An 18,391-nucleotide genomic window follows, 5' to 3' on the forward strand; every position below is an offset into this window, starting at 1 on the left:
GGGCCATTCCCCCCCAGAAATGTCCAGGAACTTGTAGGTGCCTTGGTGGAAGAGTGTGGTAACATCTCACAGCAAGAACTGGCAAATCTGTTGCAGTCCATAAGGAGGAGATACACTTCAGTACTTAATGCAGCTGGTGGCCACACCAGATACTGACTGTTACTTTTGATTTTGACCCCCCCTTTGTTCAGGGACACATTATTCCATTTCTGTTAGTCACATGTATGTGGAACTTGTTCAGTTTATGTTTCAGTTGTTGAATCTTGTTATGTTCATACCAGTATTTACACATGTTAAGTTTGCTGAAAATAAACGCAGTTGACAGTGAGAGGACGTTTATTTTTTTGCTGAGTTTACAATAGATGGCTGTAATCACCCCAAACACACCTGTCTAACTTGATGGGTCATGTAATCATTTGGCGAGGTGGAGTCTTTTGTTTAGACATGTAGCTAGCTAGCTAATCAATGAACTGGAATAATCCCAACTCATAGTACTACCAATACAAACATTGTCATATTTAAAAATATATATATGTTATTTAACCTTTTTTTAACTAGGCATGTCAGTTAAGAACAAATTCTTATTTACAATGACGGCCTACCGGGGAACAGTGGGTTAACTGCCTTGTTCAGATTCATAGCTATAGTATGAATCTGCAGGTAGCTAAAGCTAACCACCTAGGTTCAATGTTAGCTAGCTAACATCAGACCATAACTAGTAATGCAAATAGATTTCTGATTCAAATAATATTACTACACTTACTACACAGATCATACACGTAACGTTAGCTAGTGAGCCAGCAAGCTAACATTCGCTAGCTAGCAAACAGTATGCTTTAAATTAGAAACTTATAGTGTCTGAAAATGTAGCTAGACTCTTACCCGTATACATGTATGAACGGTTTACAGCAGACTGGAACCATTTAACTCAGTTTTGTTTGTATTTACATCTTATTTGGCCAGTGTTGTGTCAAGTCACTCTGGTTCACACTGACTGTGGCAGAAAGTAGCCCATCAGAACTTTTTGCAACTGATTTGTCGATAGCGCCTACTAAATTCAATGTTGTTGAGAAATGTAGCAAAACATTTGTAGTTCTCGATGGCTAACGTTATATTTTTAAAAAATGCCGTGGTAAAAGGGCTATCAACACATACTGAGCAGCTCACGTTATAGACAGGAGCGTGCTACTTGGCAGACCAATCCAAACTCATCTCCCTGCATGTCCAGCCCATCATTTATCTCAGCCAATCATTGCTAGCCGGCAGGTTCCTGACTTTTTCCATGGCTAAACCAACTAGGTTTGAAATGTAAAAAATTGGAATACAAGTTTGTTATTAATGTTCCAGAAGGCATTTCTTTAAAAAAACGCCTTTTGGTTAAAAAAAAGTTGTTCAAATGCCTCTCCTGTGAAGTAGTGACATGTGACATACGACTAGCTTCCTGAAATGGGTCACACATATTTTTTCAGTAAATAGCCATGGCGGTATGGTCAATCAGGAATTCCATCATGCTTCCTTTTTAAAGCCCGTGTATGTCTATATCACCTTGTAGTGGGCAAAATCCACAAATGCGAATTGCCATTAAATCTGGAGAGAAACATAATGGGGATGTATTCCAATCTGCTTTCTTATGCTTTAAGGAACTAGACATTTGCATGTTGAGAATGTGGTAATATTAGGTAAAACTTGAATATAACATTTTCTAAATGTTCTTGAAATGTTCTGAGGACCTCAAAGACAAGGTAAACATGTATATTGTCTGAAAGTCAATGGAATATTATGTTAAACCTAGAACAAATATTCTATGAACGTCATAAGAACTGACTTATTTGGAAAGTGTGGAACATTGTGTAACATTGTTCTGTGCAACCTCTTAAGTACAATATGTAAACATCACAAGAATATTCTTTCAACATCCCAGACAAACCCCATAACTTAAATAAATGTTTCTGGGAACCTATAAAGAACTTAGACCAAGTATTCTGTCAACATTCTTACAACATTAAGGGAATGTCCTGTGCAACCTAACTTAAACATTATATGAATGTCATCTGAGCATATTTTGTGCTTTGGGAACCTATCTCTTGTAATGTACCCACATTGTTCCCACAACCTAATTACATGTTCTGGGAACCTTTAAATAAGTGTGCACCCTGGTACAAACATTATCTGAATGTCAGCACAACTGGAAAGTTTTAGTGTTTTGGGAATCTATCTCTTGTCATATCCCCACAATGTTCCCACAACATACCGTAATTTCCGGACTATTAAGCGCACCTGAATATAAGCCGCACCCACTGAATTAAAAAATATATATTATTTTGAACATAAATAAGCGGCACATGTCTATAAGCCGCAGGTGCCTACCGATACATTGAAACAAATGAACTTTACACAGGCTTTAACGAAACACGGCTTGTAACAAAAATAAATAGGCTTTAATGAAACACGGCTTGTAACAAAAATAAATAGGCTTTAACGAAACACGGCTTGTAACAAAAAAATAATAATTAGCAGTAAGCTTTAGTTGTCTTTTTGCACTGAGTCAATTCCTCACGCTGCTGTTTCCAACGTCTTATCATCGACTCATTAAGACCAAGCTCCCGTGCAGCAGCTCTATTTCCTTTTCCAACAGCCAGATCAATCGCCTTCAACTTGAAAGCTGCATCATATGCATTTCTCTGTGTCTTTGCCATGATGAGGGTGACAAAATGACTACCGTAATCAGAATGATGGGAAGTTTGAGAGCGCTCGATTTAATCTAAACAGTAAACAAAAAAGTTCTTTGACCTTAACCCGTTCGGCAATTTCATTGGTCTAATGAAAGCTTCATGCCGCCAAAAAACTGAGCACGTCACAGAATGTGTTTTTTGGAGAAAAAAAAATTGAAAGCGGGAAAAATCCATATATTAGCTGCGTCATTGTTTAAGCCGCGAGGTTCAAAGCCTGGGAAAAAAGTTGCGGCTTATAGTCCGGAATTTACGGTAAATACATGATTTAGGACCTTTTTAAAGAACATAAAAAATGTGTTCTGGTTACATTCTTGTAACATCAGGTGGATGTTTTTTGCACCCTAAGAGAAACATTGTATAATCATCCGCACAACTGGACAGTTCATCTTTTATGATGTCCCCACAATGTTACCACGAGACTGTTCCCACAACCTAATGAAACATTCTGAGAACCTTTAAAGAACAGACAAAATGTGTTCTGGTAACATTCTTGCAATATCATGCAAATGGTTTATACAAACATCAGCACTACTGGATGTTTTTGTGCTATGAGAACATTTGCCACAACCTAGCTAATGTTCTGGGTTACTTACAGAGAGACGCTTTAGATTTTAGGGGGGGAGCATTTTAGTGAATGTTCAGAGAATATTTCAATAATATTTCATTAAAAAAAATATATATGTATTTGAATGTTTTTGAGATGTTATCATCCTAATGTTAGATAAAACCCTAAGGTAGAACTTAATGGGAATCTTAGCTAATGTTCTGGGAATGTTCCCGGTTAGCTGGGTTGTCTATAGCTCAGAGATGTTTAATGCAGGTCTAATGCAGGTCTCCTTTACTGCTAAGAGCTGACGTCTGGATCATATGACCTCTTAAAGTGCTTGCCGTGGAGTGGAGAATCATAACAACGTTGTCAGGCTCTTAGGGAAAGAATTTCTAAAGATTAAAAATAAACTTGTCACATTTCTTCCTCTCTCTCTATTTGAAACCTTCTCTTTCCCTCTATCTCTCCCTCTCTCTCTCTTTCCCCCTCGTCTCTCATTTTTTCTTGTTGCACTTTAAGCTTTGAAGTGTCTCACACCTGTTGCGTTGCTCGGTCCCCAGTGTAGAGCGTAGCAGTGAGAGCTCTGGCTCTTTATACGCCCTCTGTCTCCATTTGACCTTTGACCTCAACAGATCACAGGGGGTCGCCCAGAGGTCAAGGCAGGAAGGGCGGCTTAGAGGTTAGCCGCAGTCACATGACTGGTATGAACCATGAACCTCTGACCCATACTCAAAGTGACATTTAGTGGTTCAAACCAAGGTCCAGATCCACACCCTGACACCTCTGGATAATCCCCTTTAGAAGCTGTGTCCCTTTAACAAATCCGTTTCAGTGGCTTTTCTAGCTGCAGTTTGATTGGTTCCCCCTACTGGGAGACACTTTTGCACTTGACATGTGTCGTCTTGAAGACTGACGAGACAGACTGTTTCCCTGTGAGTTTTCAGCACCCCCCCCCACCTCTCAGCACCCCATGACCTCAGTCTGCCGGCCATTTCACTCCAGACCAGCAGCACAAGTATAACTTTTTCCTCGTCTTTCTCTAGACAAGACATACAGTTAGATGACTGGTTTTTTATTGTTTCTATCTTCTCTTCCAGTTAGTGTTTAAAGAATGGAATTAAATGTGTACTACAGCCAGTGCTGCTCCCTCTCTCCCTCCCACCACAAAGCTGCTTCTAATTTGGTGTACTTTGGGCGAACTTTGACCGTTTCCTATTGACTCTCTTTCTCCTCCCGCCTGGTGTATGTGAGTTGTTTGTCTGTGTGTGAGTGAGTGTGTGTGTGTGTGTGTGTGTGTGTGTGTGTGTGTGTGTGTGTGTGTGTGTGTGTGTGTGTGTGTGTGTGTGTGTGTGTGTGCTCTATGTGCTCCCTGCTCCTGCAAATAACCCAGAGGAAGAAGGGGAGAAAAACACTTCCAGCTTCGATAAACTACCAGCAGAGAGGTGGAGTTGTGAAGGGAACTGGCGCTAAAAGGCTGTACTGTGGTATTGGCAGGACAGTTGCTGCACTGTGCGTGCAATACGGCGCTGTAGTGTCTACTAGCGATAGTAACCTGCTGTCTCGTTCTACCTGTTTATTCTCTTTCTGTTTGTTGAAGGTAGGGTTGTTGTAAATGGATCGCTGCAGTATAACAGTCATTTGGACATAACTGTGGTCTCATGATTACAGGGTAGAAACAGTCCATGTCCTGATTCCATGTCATTGTGATATTGTACTGTGTGTGTGTGTGTGTGTGGGGGGGGGGGGGGGGAGAGAACAGATCTTGCCTTAGGTACCTCCCTCCTAGCCATCTGTGAAGTTTGTGGACGTCACAGATTGTTTTCTTTTCATGTCACTGGTCATCTAGCTATCTGACCCTCAGTGTGGGGACAATGTGGTGAACGGGGTAGGGACAGGTGGACACAGTGAGGATAGACATGGTTGATTGGCCCACAAATTATTTTTAACTGACCTATAGGACCCTCTTCACTTCTAAAGCGTTCTTCTTCTTCTACTTCTTCTGCTTCTTCTTCTTCTTCTACTTCTTCTGCTTCTTCTTCTTCTTCTACTTCTTCTGCTTCTTCTTCTTCTTCTACTTCTTCTGCTTCTTCTTCTTCTTCTACTTCTTTTACTTCTTCTTCTTCTTCTACTTCTTCTGCTTCTTCTTCTTCTTCTACTTCTTCTGCTTCTTCTTCTTCTTCTACTTCTTCTGCTTCTTCTTCTTCTTCTACTTCTTCTGCTTCTTCTTCTTCTTCTACTTCTTTTACTTCTTCTTCTTCTTCTACTTCTTTTACTTCTACTTCTTCTACTTCTTCTACTTCTTCTACTACTTCTTCTATTTCTTGTTCTTCTTCTACTTCTTCTTCTTCTTCTTCTTGAGGCGGCAGGTAGCCTAGTGGTTAGAGCGTTGGGCCAGTAACCAAAAGGTTGGTAGATTGAATCCCCGAGCTGACAAGGTAAAAATATGTCTTTCTGCCCCTGAACAAGGCAGTTAACCCACTGTTCCTAGGCTGTCATTGTAGATAAGAATTTGTTCTTAACTGACTTGCCTAGTTAAATGAAGGTTAAATAAAAAATCTTCTTCTTCACCACCACCCACAGCAAGCCATAGCCATAACAAGGCTCCTTCCTAACTCAGCCTCTGTGTTTTCCATTAGTCTTTCCCCCCATTCAGAGATTGCCCTCCCTTCCTCCTCCTCCAGGCTGGGTGTGTTTTCCTGTCTGACCCTGCTGGCTGGTTCAGCAGGGGGTTAAGAGTTCAGCAGAATAAGCTTTGAGACATTTTTTTCATACACACAGACACACTATCACACGCAAACACACACACAGAGTATACGCACACTGACACACACTGCTCCCACCCCTTGGCTCGCCTGGTCTGTCGCTGGTCTGTAGTCTCTGTAATGGTGCTGGTGTGTAGCTATGTTAACATGCAGTGAAGACAGTTTGCTGCAGAGCCAATGCCAGAAAATGGAGCAAAGGCTCCCCAGCGCCCGATAGGGCCTATACAGCGCTCTAGACACACAGTTACACACACACACACACACACACACACACACACACCACCAAAGGGGGAAATGCATCTGCCTTTATGTGCTCCATCTGTCTGCAGGTAGCCACACTCCCAGAACCAACCATGAGTTTCAAATGGGCAGCGCCGGGCAGAAGTGTGTTGTTTGTGTGTGTGTGAGTGTGTCTACTGCTCTCCCTCTTTCCCATGTGTAATGATCCAAGGCGTTGGAAACACTCTGAAGGCCTATTCTATCAGTTCCAATGTGTTGTATTCTACACAACATGTAGTAGCATCTGTAGTGTTCAGTACTGTACCAGCTGGGAAGACTGGAATACATTTCTATCATGGTCGTTGTGCCACAGCTCCCTGATGTGAACACGCCATAGCTTGTTTTACATATTACATGTCATACATGTCGCCATCCGCACACCTTTACATATTACATCTGATACAACATATGATACGGGTCCCCCCGCTGTCTCTGGCCCTGCACGGCTTGTCTCTCTCCCTCATGTTACATATTAAAGTGGTGGATCGTATCTCCCTTCCTGTGACAGTGTAGTCTGCGGCTTCAGACTGCATTTTGTAGGCTATAGTGAGCTAGTTCACACACACACACACACACACACACACACACACACACACACACACACACACACACACACACACACACACACACACACACACACACACACACACACACACACACACACACACACACACACACACACACACCTAGCTGACCTGACTTAAATTATTTTTCTGTCCTGGTTAATTATACCAGGTTCCAGGAAGAGGGTGTTTGTAAGTCAGAGAGAGAACTTTTTTTTTACCCCTTTTTCTCCACAATTTCATGGTATCCAATTGGTAGTTACAGTCTTGTCTCATCGCTGCAACACCCGTACGGACTCGGGAGAGGCGAAGGTCGAGAGCCGTGCGTCCTCCGAAACACATCCCAACCAAGCCGCCCTGCTTCTTGACACAATGCCCACTTAACCCGGAAGCCAGCCGCACCAATGTGTCGGAGGAAACACCGTACACCTGGCAACCGTGTCAGCGTGCACTGCGCCTGGCCCATCATAGAAGTCCCTAGTGCGCAATGGGACAAGGACATCCCTGCCAGCCAAACACTCCCCTAACCTGGACGACGCTGAGCCAATTGTGCGCCGCCCCATGAGTCTCCCGGTCGCGGCCGGCTGCAACAGAGCCTTGATTCGAACCCAGAATCTCTAGTGGCACAGCTAGCACTGTGATGCAGTGTCTTAGACCACATGGCCACTCGGGATGCCTGAGAGATAGAACATTAATGACTGTTTTAATTTATTTACGCTCAAGTAATTTAATGACTATTTGGACTAACATACAGTCAGTGAACAAGCACTATTTAAATCCTAAAGATCCATCAGCGATGTGTGCGTAGTACGATATTGATTACTATCAGCATCAAACTGCATACAGATGATAGCAAAGTGACTCACTCCAACTGACGAACCAGTTGCACTAGTTTCTGTTTGCTTTGGGATTTGATTGACGAATAACATGTCTGTTTGATTCACCAGAGGGGAAGCAGAGGTCACTGTGAATCATGCAGTAGCACTAATATTCACCGTCATGGCAGTTCTACTCACACTGTCCTTTAGTACCACAAAGAGATTGGCAATATACTGTAACAGTTAAACAAACTCACAGAAACACACATACACACACAATGAGTCAATTTGACCCATATTTGACCAATCTACTGTAATGTGTCAAATTGACCCAGGACACCTTTTTGAACATAATACTTGGGTAAGTTGAACCTCAGGGGAATTCTGCATGGGGTCAAGGGTCAGGAACAGATCACGGGGTTGCTCTCTAATAGATGTAGAATTCAGCTTGAGCTGATAAAGTATGGAATAATGTAATCTAATCAACCAACCAACAAACCTGCTGCCAAACAACCAGCCAACCAACCAATCAACCAACCCTGCTCTGCTCTGCTCTGCTCCATGCAGATAGATCTATAGATGGGCAGGCCCTGGACAAGCCACATATATTCCTGAGTAGGGTTGCAGAATTCTGGGAATTTTCAATACGTTTTCTGATTTTCTCTAAATTCCGGTTGGAGGATTCCCAGAAACAGGGAGGAATAAGCAGGAAATCCGAATTCCTCCACCCTGGAAAACCAGGGAATTTATTGAATGTTTTGCAACCCTACTCCAGAGCTATATGGGAGCAAGGCGCTAGATAAATTGGTTGCTGGTAGGCTATAACATGATGTCATCACAGCCTATTTCCACTTTAATATAAAAACATTTTTATCAACCTTTTAACCTTTGTGTTTAAACTCAGTCAAGCCACAGGTGGACTTTTCAAAACCTATTAGAAAGAAACCCACTGGCTCAAAAGTTTGTTTTTGTTCACTCTGAATGGCCGCTGTATCAATCAGGCCAAAGATGTAGTTCTGAGAACTCATTCCAGGGTTCTGGAGGTTCTATATCAACTCATTAAATATCACAAAGTTTGTGTTTCTGTTCCAATAACATCAAAATAGAAATAAAGTGGCCACTCAGACCCACTGTTGGATGAGTATGTGGACAGAGTAATTGTATGCCAAAGATTCTGCCCTGATTTCAGTTAATTCAGTACCTTTAGTTCACTCACTCAGGAAATGGGTTTTGAATGCCCTATCATTACCACATATCCTGTCCCATACTAAAACTTGAATCATCTTCTTCATTACGCAATTTTTCTTCCAATTGGGACGAATAAAGAACTACCACATCTTCTTCATCATCTTCTTCTGTTGTGTCTCTCTAGCCATCGAGACCCAGAGCACCAGTTCTGAGGAGCTTGTCCCAAGCCCCCCGTCCCCCCTGCCCCCGCCCCGCGTCTACAAGCCCTGCTTCGTGTGCCAGGACAAGTCCTCGGGGTACCACTATGGTGTCAGCGCCTGCGAGGGCTGCAAGGTAAGACATACACATCAAAACCAGCAACATTCACACCCAAACCAGCAACATTCCCACCAAAACCATTAACAAACACAGCAAAACCATCAACATACACACCAAAACCATCAACATACACCAAAACCACCAACATAAACCAAAACCAGCAACATACACACCAAAACCAGCATCATACTAGAGGTCGACCGATTATGATTTTTCAGCGCCGATACCAATGCCGATTATTGGAGGGCCAAAAAAAAGCCGATACCAATTAATCGGACGATTTATTTATTTATTTGTAATAATGACAATTACAACAATACTGAATGAACACTTTTATTTTAACTTAATATAATACATCAATAAAATCTATTTAGCCTCAAATAAATAATGAAACATGTTAAATTTGGTTTAAATAATGCAAAAACAAAGTGTTGGAGAAGAAAGTAAAAGTGCAATATGTGCCATGTAAAAAAGCTAATGTTTAAGTTCCTTGCTCAGAACATGAGAACATCTGAAAGCTGGTGGTTCCTTTTAACATGAATCTTCAATATTCCCAGGTAAGAAGTTTTAGGTTGTAGTTATTATAGGAATTATAGGACTATTTCTCTCTATACCATTTGTATTTCATATACCTTTGACTATTGGATGTTCTTATAGGCACTTTAGTATTGCCAGTGTAACAGTATAGCTTCCGTCCCTCTCCTCGCCCCTACCTGGGCTCGAACCAGGAACACATCGACAACAGCCACCCTCAAAGCATCGTTACCCATCGTTCCACAAAAGCCGCGGCCCTTGCAGAGCAAGGGGAACAACTACTTCAAGGTCTCAGAACGAGTGACGTCACCGATTGAAACGCTATTAGCGCACACCCCGCTAACTAGCTAGCCATTTCACATCGGTTACACCAGCCTAATCTCGGGAGTTGATAGGCTTGAAGTCATAAACAGCTCAATGCTTGAAGCAGAGCGAAGAGCTGCTGGCAAACGCACGAAAGTGCTGTTTGAATGAATGCTTACGAGCCTGCTGCTGCCTACCACCGCTCAGTCAGACTGCTCTATCAAATATAAAATCATAGACTTAATTATAACATAATAACACACAGAAATACGAGCCTTAGGTCATTAATATGGTCAAATCCGGAAACTATCATTTCGAAAACAAAACGTTTATTCTTTCAGTGAAATACGGAACCGTTCCGTATTTTATCTAACGGGTGACATCCCAAAGTCTAAATATTCCTGTTACATTGCACAACCTTCAATGTTATGTCATAATTATGTACAATTCTGGCAAATTAATTACGGTCTTCGTTAGGAATAAATGGTCTTCTGTCATGTCCTGACCAGTGAGAAGGGTCATTTTGCCATAGTAGAATGGTCAGAGCGTGGCAGGGGGGTTGTTTTGTGTGTTTTGGGGTTGGTTTGTTTCTAGGAGAATTTGTTCTAGTTTTCTGTTTCTATGTTTAATTTTCCATGTGTGGCCGAGTATGGTTTCCAATCAGAGGCAGGTATCTTTCGTTGTCTCTGATTGGAAGCCATACTTAGGCAGCCTGTTTTTCTTTGGGTCTTGTGGGTGTTTGTTTTCCGTTTTCCGTTTAGTTGCTGTACCTGACGGAACTGTTGGTCGTTTGGTTATTTTTGTTTAAGTGTTCTCATATAATAAATTAAGAATGAGCACTATCCACGCTGCGCCTTTCGACGCCTGTGACAGTCTTCACACAGTTCACAACGAGCCAGGCGGCCCAAACTGCTGCATATACCCTGATAGCTTGCACGGAACGCAAGAGAAGTGACACAATTTCCCTAGTTATAAGAAATTCATGTTAGCAGGCAATATTAACTAAATATGCAGGTTTAAAAATATATACTTGTGTATTGATTTTAAAGAAAAGCATTGATGTTTATGGTTAGGTACATTGGTGCAACAACAGTGCTTTTTTCGCGAATGCGCTTGTTAAATCATCACCCGTTTGGCGAAGTAGGCTGTGATTCAATTATAAATTAACAGGCACCGCATCGATTATATGCAATGCAGGACAAGCTAGATAAACTAGTAATATCATCAACATGTGTAGTTAACTAGTGATTATGCTAAGATTGATTGTTTTTTAGAAGATAAGTTTAATGCTAGCTTGCAACTTACCTTGGCTTCTTGCTGCACTCGCGTAACAGGTAGTCAGCCTGCCACGCAGTCTCCTCGTGGAGTGCAATTTAATCGGCCATAATCGGTGTCAAAAAGTGCTGATTACCCATTGTTATGAAAACTTAAAATCGTCCCTAATTAATAGGCCATTCCGATTAATCGGTCAACCTCTACAACATACACACCAAAACCATCAACATTCACACCAAAACCATCAACATCAACATTCCCACCAAAACCATCAACATTCACACCAAAACCAGCAGACCTCTAGAGCCAGACATCTTCCCCACAACTTGACATAACCAGAAATGAAGGTCACTTCGTGAGGAAAAACCTCTGATTGATGTTGTCCACAGTCTATCAACGCAGCTGTACCTGACTGTGCATACTGGATGTACCAGTGTACTGTACGTACAGAACATACAACCCGTTGGTTCAAACTCCAGTCCAGTGTGGTTTTGGAGGCTGAATATGCATCTTCATTATCTCTCTCCTGCTACAACTGGAATGTCAGGAATCCTTTGGAGTTTAGGCCTGGGGGGAGGAGGGGGGGAATAAGACGCTATAAGCCCCAGTGTGACCCCGTACCTACAGCCCTGTGACCTGCGAATACCACCTAGAGGCAGACATACTGCAAATATATACAGTACCATGGAGGTATAGTTAAGCAATAAGGCCCGAGGGGGTGTGGTATATGGCCAATATACCACGGCTAAGGGCAGATCGAATGCACGATGCAACGCGGAGTGCCTGGTCACAGCACTTAGCCATGCTATATTGGCAATATATCACAAACCCACGAGGAGCCTTATTGCAATTGTTGCTTATTGCTGATATACTATCTGATATACCATGGCTTTCAGGCAATCAGAATGCAGGGCTCAAACCACACAGTTTATACTAGACCACCATACCACGGGTATGACAAAACGTGTATTTTTACTGCTCTAATTACTTTGGTAACCAGTTTATAATAGCAATAAGGCACCTCAGGGGTTTGTGGTATATGGCCAATATACCACGGCTAAGGGCTGTATCCGGGCACTACGAATTGCGCCGTGCGTAAGAACAGCCCTTAGCCATGGTATATAGGCCATATACCACACATCCTCTGGTCTTATTGCTTAATTAGAACATAGCTACAGAAATAGGGGGAAGTCAATAGGAAACACTAACAAATGCATACGATCACACACACTTCAATAGAAAACACACTCACACACGTGCGCATGCACGCACACACACCAAACATAACTATTTAATTAGGCCAAACACATTCCTTCCACTACTGCACCCTGACTGGACTGCAGATGGTATTCCTTCCTTTCTGTCTCTCTTTCTCCGCTGAGTGGCTGGTAGCAGGATGTAGAAATAGTAGAATTCATGCTAGAATAGCTTTGATTTCTGTGACATCTTGCCTCGGAAGGGATTAGACCAGGGATTATGCTTTTTCTGTGTTGTATTCCTCTCCATGGCCAGGGCATTGTTGTCATGGGGTGTGAGGGCCGAGCCCCTCTATTGGACAGAGTCAATTGAGCGTGATCGTTCTCTCAAATCAAATCAAATCAAATGTTATTGGTCACATACAGATGTTTAGCAGATGTTATTGCGGGTGTAGCGAAATGCTTTTGTTTCTAGCTCCAACAGTGTAGTAATATCTAACAGTAATAGCTAACAATTTCACAACAATACACACAATACACACAAATCCAAAGTAAAGGGATGGAATATATAAATATTTGGGCGAACAATTTCAGAGCGGCATAGACTAAGATACAATAGAATAGAGTACAGTATATACATATAAGATGAGTAATGCAAGATATGTAAACATTATTAAAGTGACTAGTGTTCCATTATTAAAGTAGCCAGTGATTTCAAGTCTATGTATATAGGGCAGCAGCCTCTAAGGTGCTACTGATGGCTATTTAACAGTCTGATGGCCTTGAGATAGAAGCTGTTTTTCAGTCTCTCAGTCCCAGCTTTGATGCACCTGTACTGACCTCGCCTTCTGGATGATAGCGGTATGAACAGGCAGTAGCTTGGGTTGTTGTTGTCCTTGATGATCTTTTTGGCCTTCCTGTGACATCGGGTGCTGTAGGTGTCCTGGAGGGCAGGCAGTTTTCCCACAATGATGCGTTGGGCAGACCGCACCACCCTCTAGAGAGCCCTGCGGTTGCGGGCGGTGCAGTTGCCGTACTAGGTGGTGATACAGCCCGACAAGATGCTCTCAATTGTGCATCTGTAAAAGTTTGTGAGGGTTTTAGGTGCCAAACCAAATTTCTTCAGCCTCCTGAGGTCACCACACTGTCTGTGTGGGTGGACCATTTCAGTTTGTCAGCGATGTGTACGCCGAGGAACTTTCCACCTTCTGCAGTGCGGTCCCGTCGATGTGGGTAGGGGGGTGCACCCTCTGCTGTTTCCTGAAGTCCACGATCAGCTCCTTTGTTTTGTTGGTGTTGAGTGAGAGGTTATTTTCCTGGAACCACTCTCCCAGGTTCCTCACCTCCTCCATGTAGGCTGTCTCATCATTGTTGGTAATCAGGCCTACTACTGTTGTGTCGTCTGCAAACTTGATGATTGAGTTGGAGGCATGCGTGGCCACACAGTCATGGGTGAACAGGGAGTACAGGAAGGTATATAGCACGCACTCTTGTGGGGCCCCTGTGTTGAGGATCAGCGAAGTAGAGGTGTTGTTTCTTACCTTCACCGCCTGGGGACGGCCCTTCAGGAAGTCCAGGACCCAGTTGCACAGGGCTGGGTTCAGACCCAGGGCCCAGAGCTTAATGATGAGCTTGGAGGGTGCAACGGTGCTGCTCTATAGTCAATGAACAGCATTCTTACATAGGTATTCCTTTTGGCCAGATGGGATAGGGCAATGCGATGGCGATTGCATCGTCTGTGGATCTATTGGGGCTGGTAAACAAATATAAGTGGGTCTAGGGTGTCAGGTAAGGTAGAGGTGATATGATCCTTAACTAGCCTCTCAAAGCACTTCATAATGACAGAAGTGAGTGCTACGGGGCGATAGTCATTTAGTTCAGTTACCTTTGCTTTCTTGGGTACAGGAACAGTGGTGGACATCTTGAAGCAAGTGGGGACAGCAGACTGGGATAGGGAGAGATTGAATATGTCCGTAAACACTCCAGCCAGCTGGTCTGCACATGCTCTGAGGACGTGGGAGGAGAAAAATGGAGTCGTGATCAGATTTGCCGAAGGGTGGGGGAGAGGCTTGTAGGCATTTAGAAAAGTTGAGTAGCAGTGTTCCAATGTTTTTCCAGAGCGAGTACTACAGTCAATGTGTTGGTAGAACTTCGGTAGTGTTTTCCTTAAATGTACTTTGTTAAAATCGCTAGCTACAATAAATGTGGCCTTAAGATATGTGGTTTCCAGTTTGCATAAAGTCCAGGGTAGATCTTTGAGGGCCGTCGTGGTATTGGCTTGAGGGGGAATATACACGGCTGTGACTATAATTGAAGATAATTCTATTGGGTGGTAAAACGGTTGGCATTTGATTGTGAGGTAATCTAGGTCGGGTGAACAAAAGGACTTGCGTTTCTGTATGTTATCACAATCACACCATGAGTAGTTAATCATGAAACATACACCCTGCCTTTCTTCTTCCCAGAGAGTTCTTTATTCCTGTATGCGTAATGTACTGAGAACCCAGCTGGCTGTATGGACGGGGACAGTATATCCGGAGAGAGCCATGATTCCGTGAAACAGAGTCTGTTACAATCCCTGATGTCTTTCTGGAAGGAGATCCTCGCCATGAGCTCATCTATTTTATTATCCAGAGACTGAACATTAGCGTGTAATATACTCGGAAGCGGTGTATGGTGTGCACGCCTCCTGAGTCGGACTAGAAGTCTTCACCGAATACCTCTTCTCCGCCGGTGGTGTTTTGGACCAGTCTCTGGAATAAGTTAAATTGCCCTGGGGGATACGAACAAAGGATCCAATTCGGGAAAGTCGTATTCCTGGTCGTGATGCTGGAGAGTTACCGCCGCTCTGATATTTAAAAGTTATTTCTGGCTGTATGTAATAACACAAAAACATTTCTGGGCCAATAATGTAAGAAATAACACATAAAAAAATAAAATACTGCAAAGTTGCTTAAGAGCTAGAAGCAGAGCTGCCATATCTGTCGACGCCATGTCAATCTCAATGTGTCTACTCTGATTTAATAAAGGATACAAAATATACATGCCTGTTGAATTCCCCTTGAAAATAAATGCCCTTAGATACACCCTTTTGTCACACACATCGGTCATTAGACGACTCCCCTGAATACATATGCATGTAATGAGAGAGATGAGAGAGAAACACCAGCAGATGAGGAAGAGAGACACAAGAAGAGAAAACAAAGACTACGGCAGATGTGATCCGCGTCTTTTAGACGTTTTCATAGCAGAACACACTCAACTCATTTACATCATCTGACACCAGCAACGCTCGCTTTTGTTTGATATCTGGAGGAAAGCTGATTTGAATTGGTAAATCAGTGAGCAGACATATGGGCTTCCATAAGTACATGCATATGCAGTAGTAGTGGTGCGCTAGGGGGGTTACTTGTCATGGGTATTCGGTGAAAGTCAAGACGTCTCAAACCAAAGGCAGCCTCCTCTACTGTTCAGAAGTGACAGTTGTGTCCTACACCTTAGTGACATCACCCCTCTGGGGGTTCTGAAACTGTTCCCACAGAGAGCGATGAGGACCAACTCAACACAGCACACAGCATTGAACCAGACCTGGGTCAAATACCTTTGAGTACTTGAAACAGTGAAACTTGAAACAAAAACAAAAAAACTTCAAACCACACAGTTTCTTAGAGTTTGCACTTTGGGGAACTATTCTGATGGTTCCATAGTGGGGAAACCAGATAAAGAGTAACTTTAAGAGTTTGAAAGTGTACCAGTCAAAAGTTTGGACACACCTACTCATTCCAGGGTTTTTCTTTATTTTGACTATTTTCTACATTGTAGAATAATAGTGAAGACATCAAAACTATGAAATAACACATATGGAATCATGTAGTAACCAAAAAAGTGTTAAACAAATCCAAATATATTTTAGATTCTTCAAAGTACCTACAGCCTTCCCTGTAGCTCAGTTGGTAGAGCATGGTGTTTGCAACACCAGGGTTGTGGGTTCGATTCCCACGGGGGGCCAGCACAGAATTTTTTTAAAAAAAAAATAAATAAATTGTATGAAATGTATGCATTCACTACTGTAAGTCGCTCTGGATAAGAGCGTCTGCTAAATGACTAAAAATGTACCTTGATGACAGCTTTGCACACTCTTGGCATTCTCTCAACTAGCTTCACCTGGAATGCTTTTCCAACTGTCTTGAAGGAGTTCCGACATATGCTGAGCACTTGTTGGCAGCTTTTCCTTCACTCAGCTGTCCAACTCATTCCAAAACATCTCAATTGGCTTGAGGTTGGCATCTGATGAAGCACTTCGTCACTCTCCTCCTTGGTCTAATAGCCCTTACACAGCCCTAACACAGAGGTGTGTTGGGTCATTGTCCTGTTGAAAAACAAATGATAGTCCCACTAAGCGCAAACCAGATGGGATGGTGTATCGCTGCAGAATGCTGTGGTAGCCATGCTGGTTAAGTGTGCCTTGAATTCTAAATAAATCACTGACAGTGTCACCAGAAAAGCACCATCACACCTCCTCATCAATGCTTCACGGCGGGAACAACACATGCAGAGATCATCCGGCTACTTTATAAAATGCGTCTCACAAAGACACGGCGGTTGGAACCAAAAATCTCAAATTTGGACTCATCAGACCAAAGGACAGATGTCCACTGGTCTAATTTAAATTACACAAGCAAGTCTCTTCTTCTTATTGGTGTCCGTTAGTCGTGGTTTCTTTTCAGCAATTCAACCATGAATGCCTGATTCAAGCAGTCTCCTCCTTCAAACAGTTGATGTTGAGATGTGTCTGTTACTTGAACACTGTGAAGCATTTATTTGGGCTGGTAACTCTAACGAACTTATCCGCTGCAGCAGAGGTAACTCTGGATCTTCCTTTCCTGTAGCGGTCCTCATGAGAGCTAGTTTCATCATTGTTCTTGATGGTTTTTGCGACTGCACTTCAAATTTTCCGTATTGACTGACCATGTCTTAAAGTAATGATGAACTGCCGTTTCTCTTTGCTTATTTGAGCTGTTCTTGCCATAATATGGACTTGGTCTTTTACTAAATAGGGCTGTCTTCTGTGTACCACCCCTACCTTGTCACAACACAACTGATTGGCTCAAATGCATTAAGAAGGAAAGAAATTCCACAAATTAACTTTTACCAAGGCACACCTGTTCATTTAAATGCATTCCAGGTGACTACCTCATGAAGCTAGTTGAGGGAATGCCAAGAGTGTGCAAAGCTGTCGTCAAGGCAAAGGGTGGCTTCTTTGAAGAATCTAAAATCACAAATATATTTTGATTTGTTTTACACTTCTTTGGCTACTACATGATTCCATATGTGTTATGTCATAGTATTGATGTCTTCGCTATTATTCTACAATGTAGAAAATAGTAAAAAATTAAGAAAAACCCTGGAATGAGTAATTGTGTCCAAACTTTTGACTGGTATTGTATGTATTTTACTTATATCTGTCGAGCACACAAACTTTAGGCCATAATCAACATAGTGTACCAGAGTTCCCAAGGCCAATAGACTAGGCCCAGTGCCTCTTTCGCCTACAAACCCATAATATTAATAAAATGCTGATTGGTTAAAACCGCATTCCAGCCTGTGTCTATTCCACAAATTACCACCGGCTAAATCTATGTCGTTAAAATCCCTATTTACTCTGTGCAATCCACTGTCTCATCAGCCCAGCCAAGCAATTTATTAACTTGATCTCCACTATAAAAAGCATCTAAACATTATATCACATTTCTTTTAGACTAACATTTAGTTTTCAACAGCGGAGATTTGTATAAACCTTGCTGTCTGTCTCTCCGACATTTGCAACATTGTTTCAATATTCAATCTCCAGCTGTCCCATAGTAATGAACGTGTAG

The 18,391-nt window shown here is 42.5% G+C and overlaps 1 protein-coding gene across 2 annotated transcripts in view; it reads left to right on the plus strand.

The window, feature by feature from the left end:
- LOC115173784 (retinoic acid receptor beta) overlaps positions 1–18,391 on the plus strand; it is a 124,736-nt gene that overhangs the window by 46,494 nt on the left and 59,851 nt on the right. For both annotated transcript variants that reach the window (XM_029732180.1, XM_029732181.1), the window contains exon 2: positions 9,074–9,222. In XM_029732180.1, the coding sequence (XP_029588040.1) occupies positions 9,074–9,222 (149 nt within the window). The remainder of the gene's footprint in view (positions 1–9,073; positions 9,223–18,391) is intronic.

Source organism: Salmo trutta, chromosome 34 (genome assembly GCF_901001165.1).
Source record: "Salmo trutta chromosome 34, fSalTru1.1, whole genome shotgun sequence".
In the NCBI taxonomy this organism is placed as follows: Eukaryota; Metazoa; Chordata; class Actinopteri; order Salmoniformes; family Salmonidae; genus Salmo; species Salmo trutta.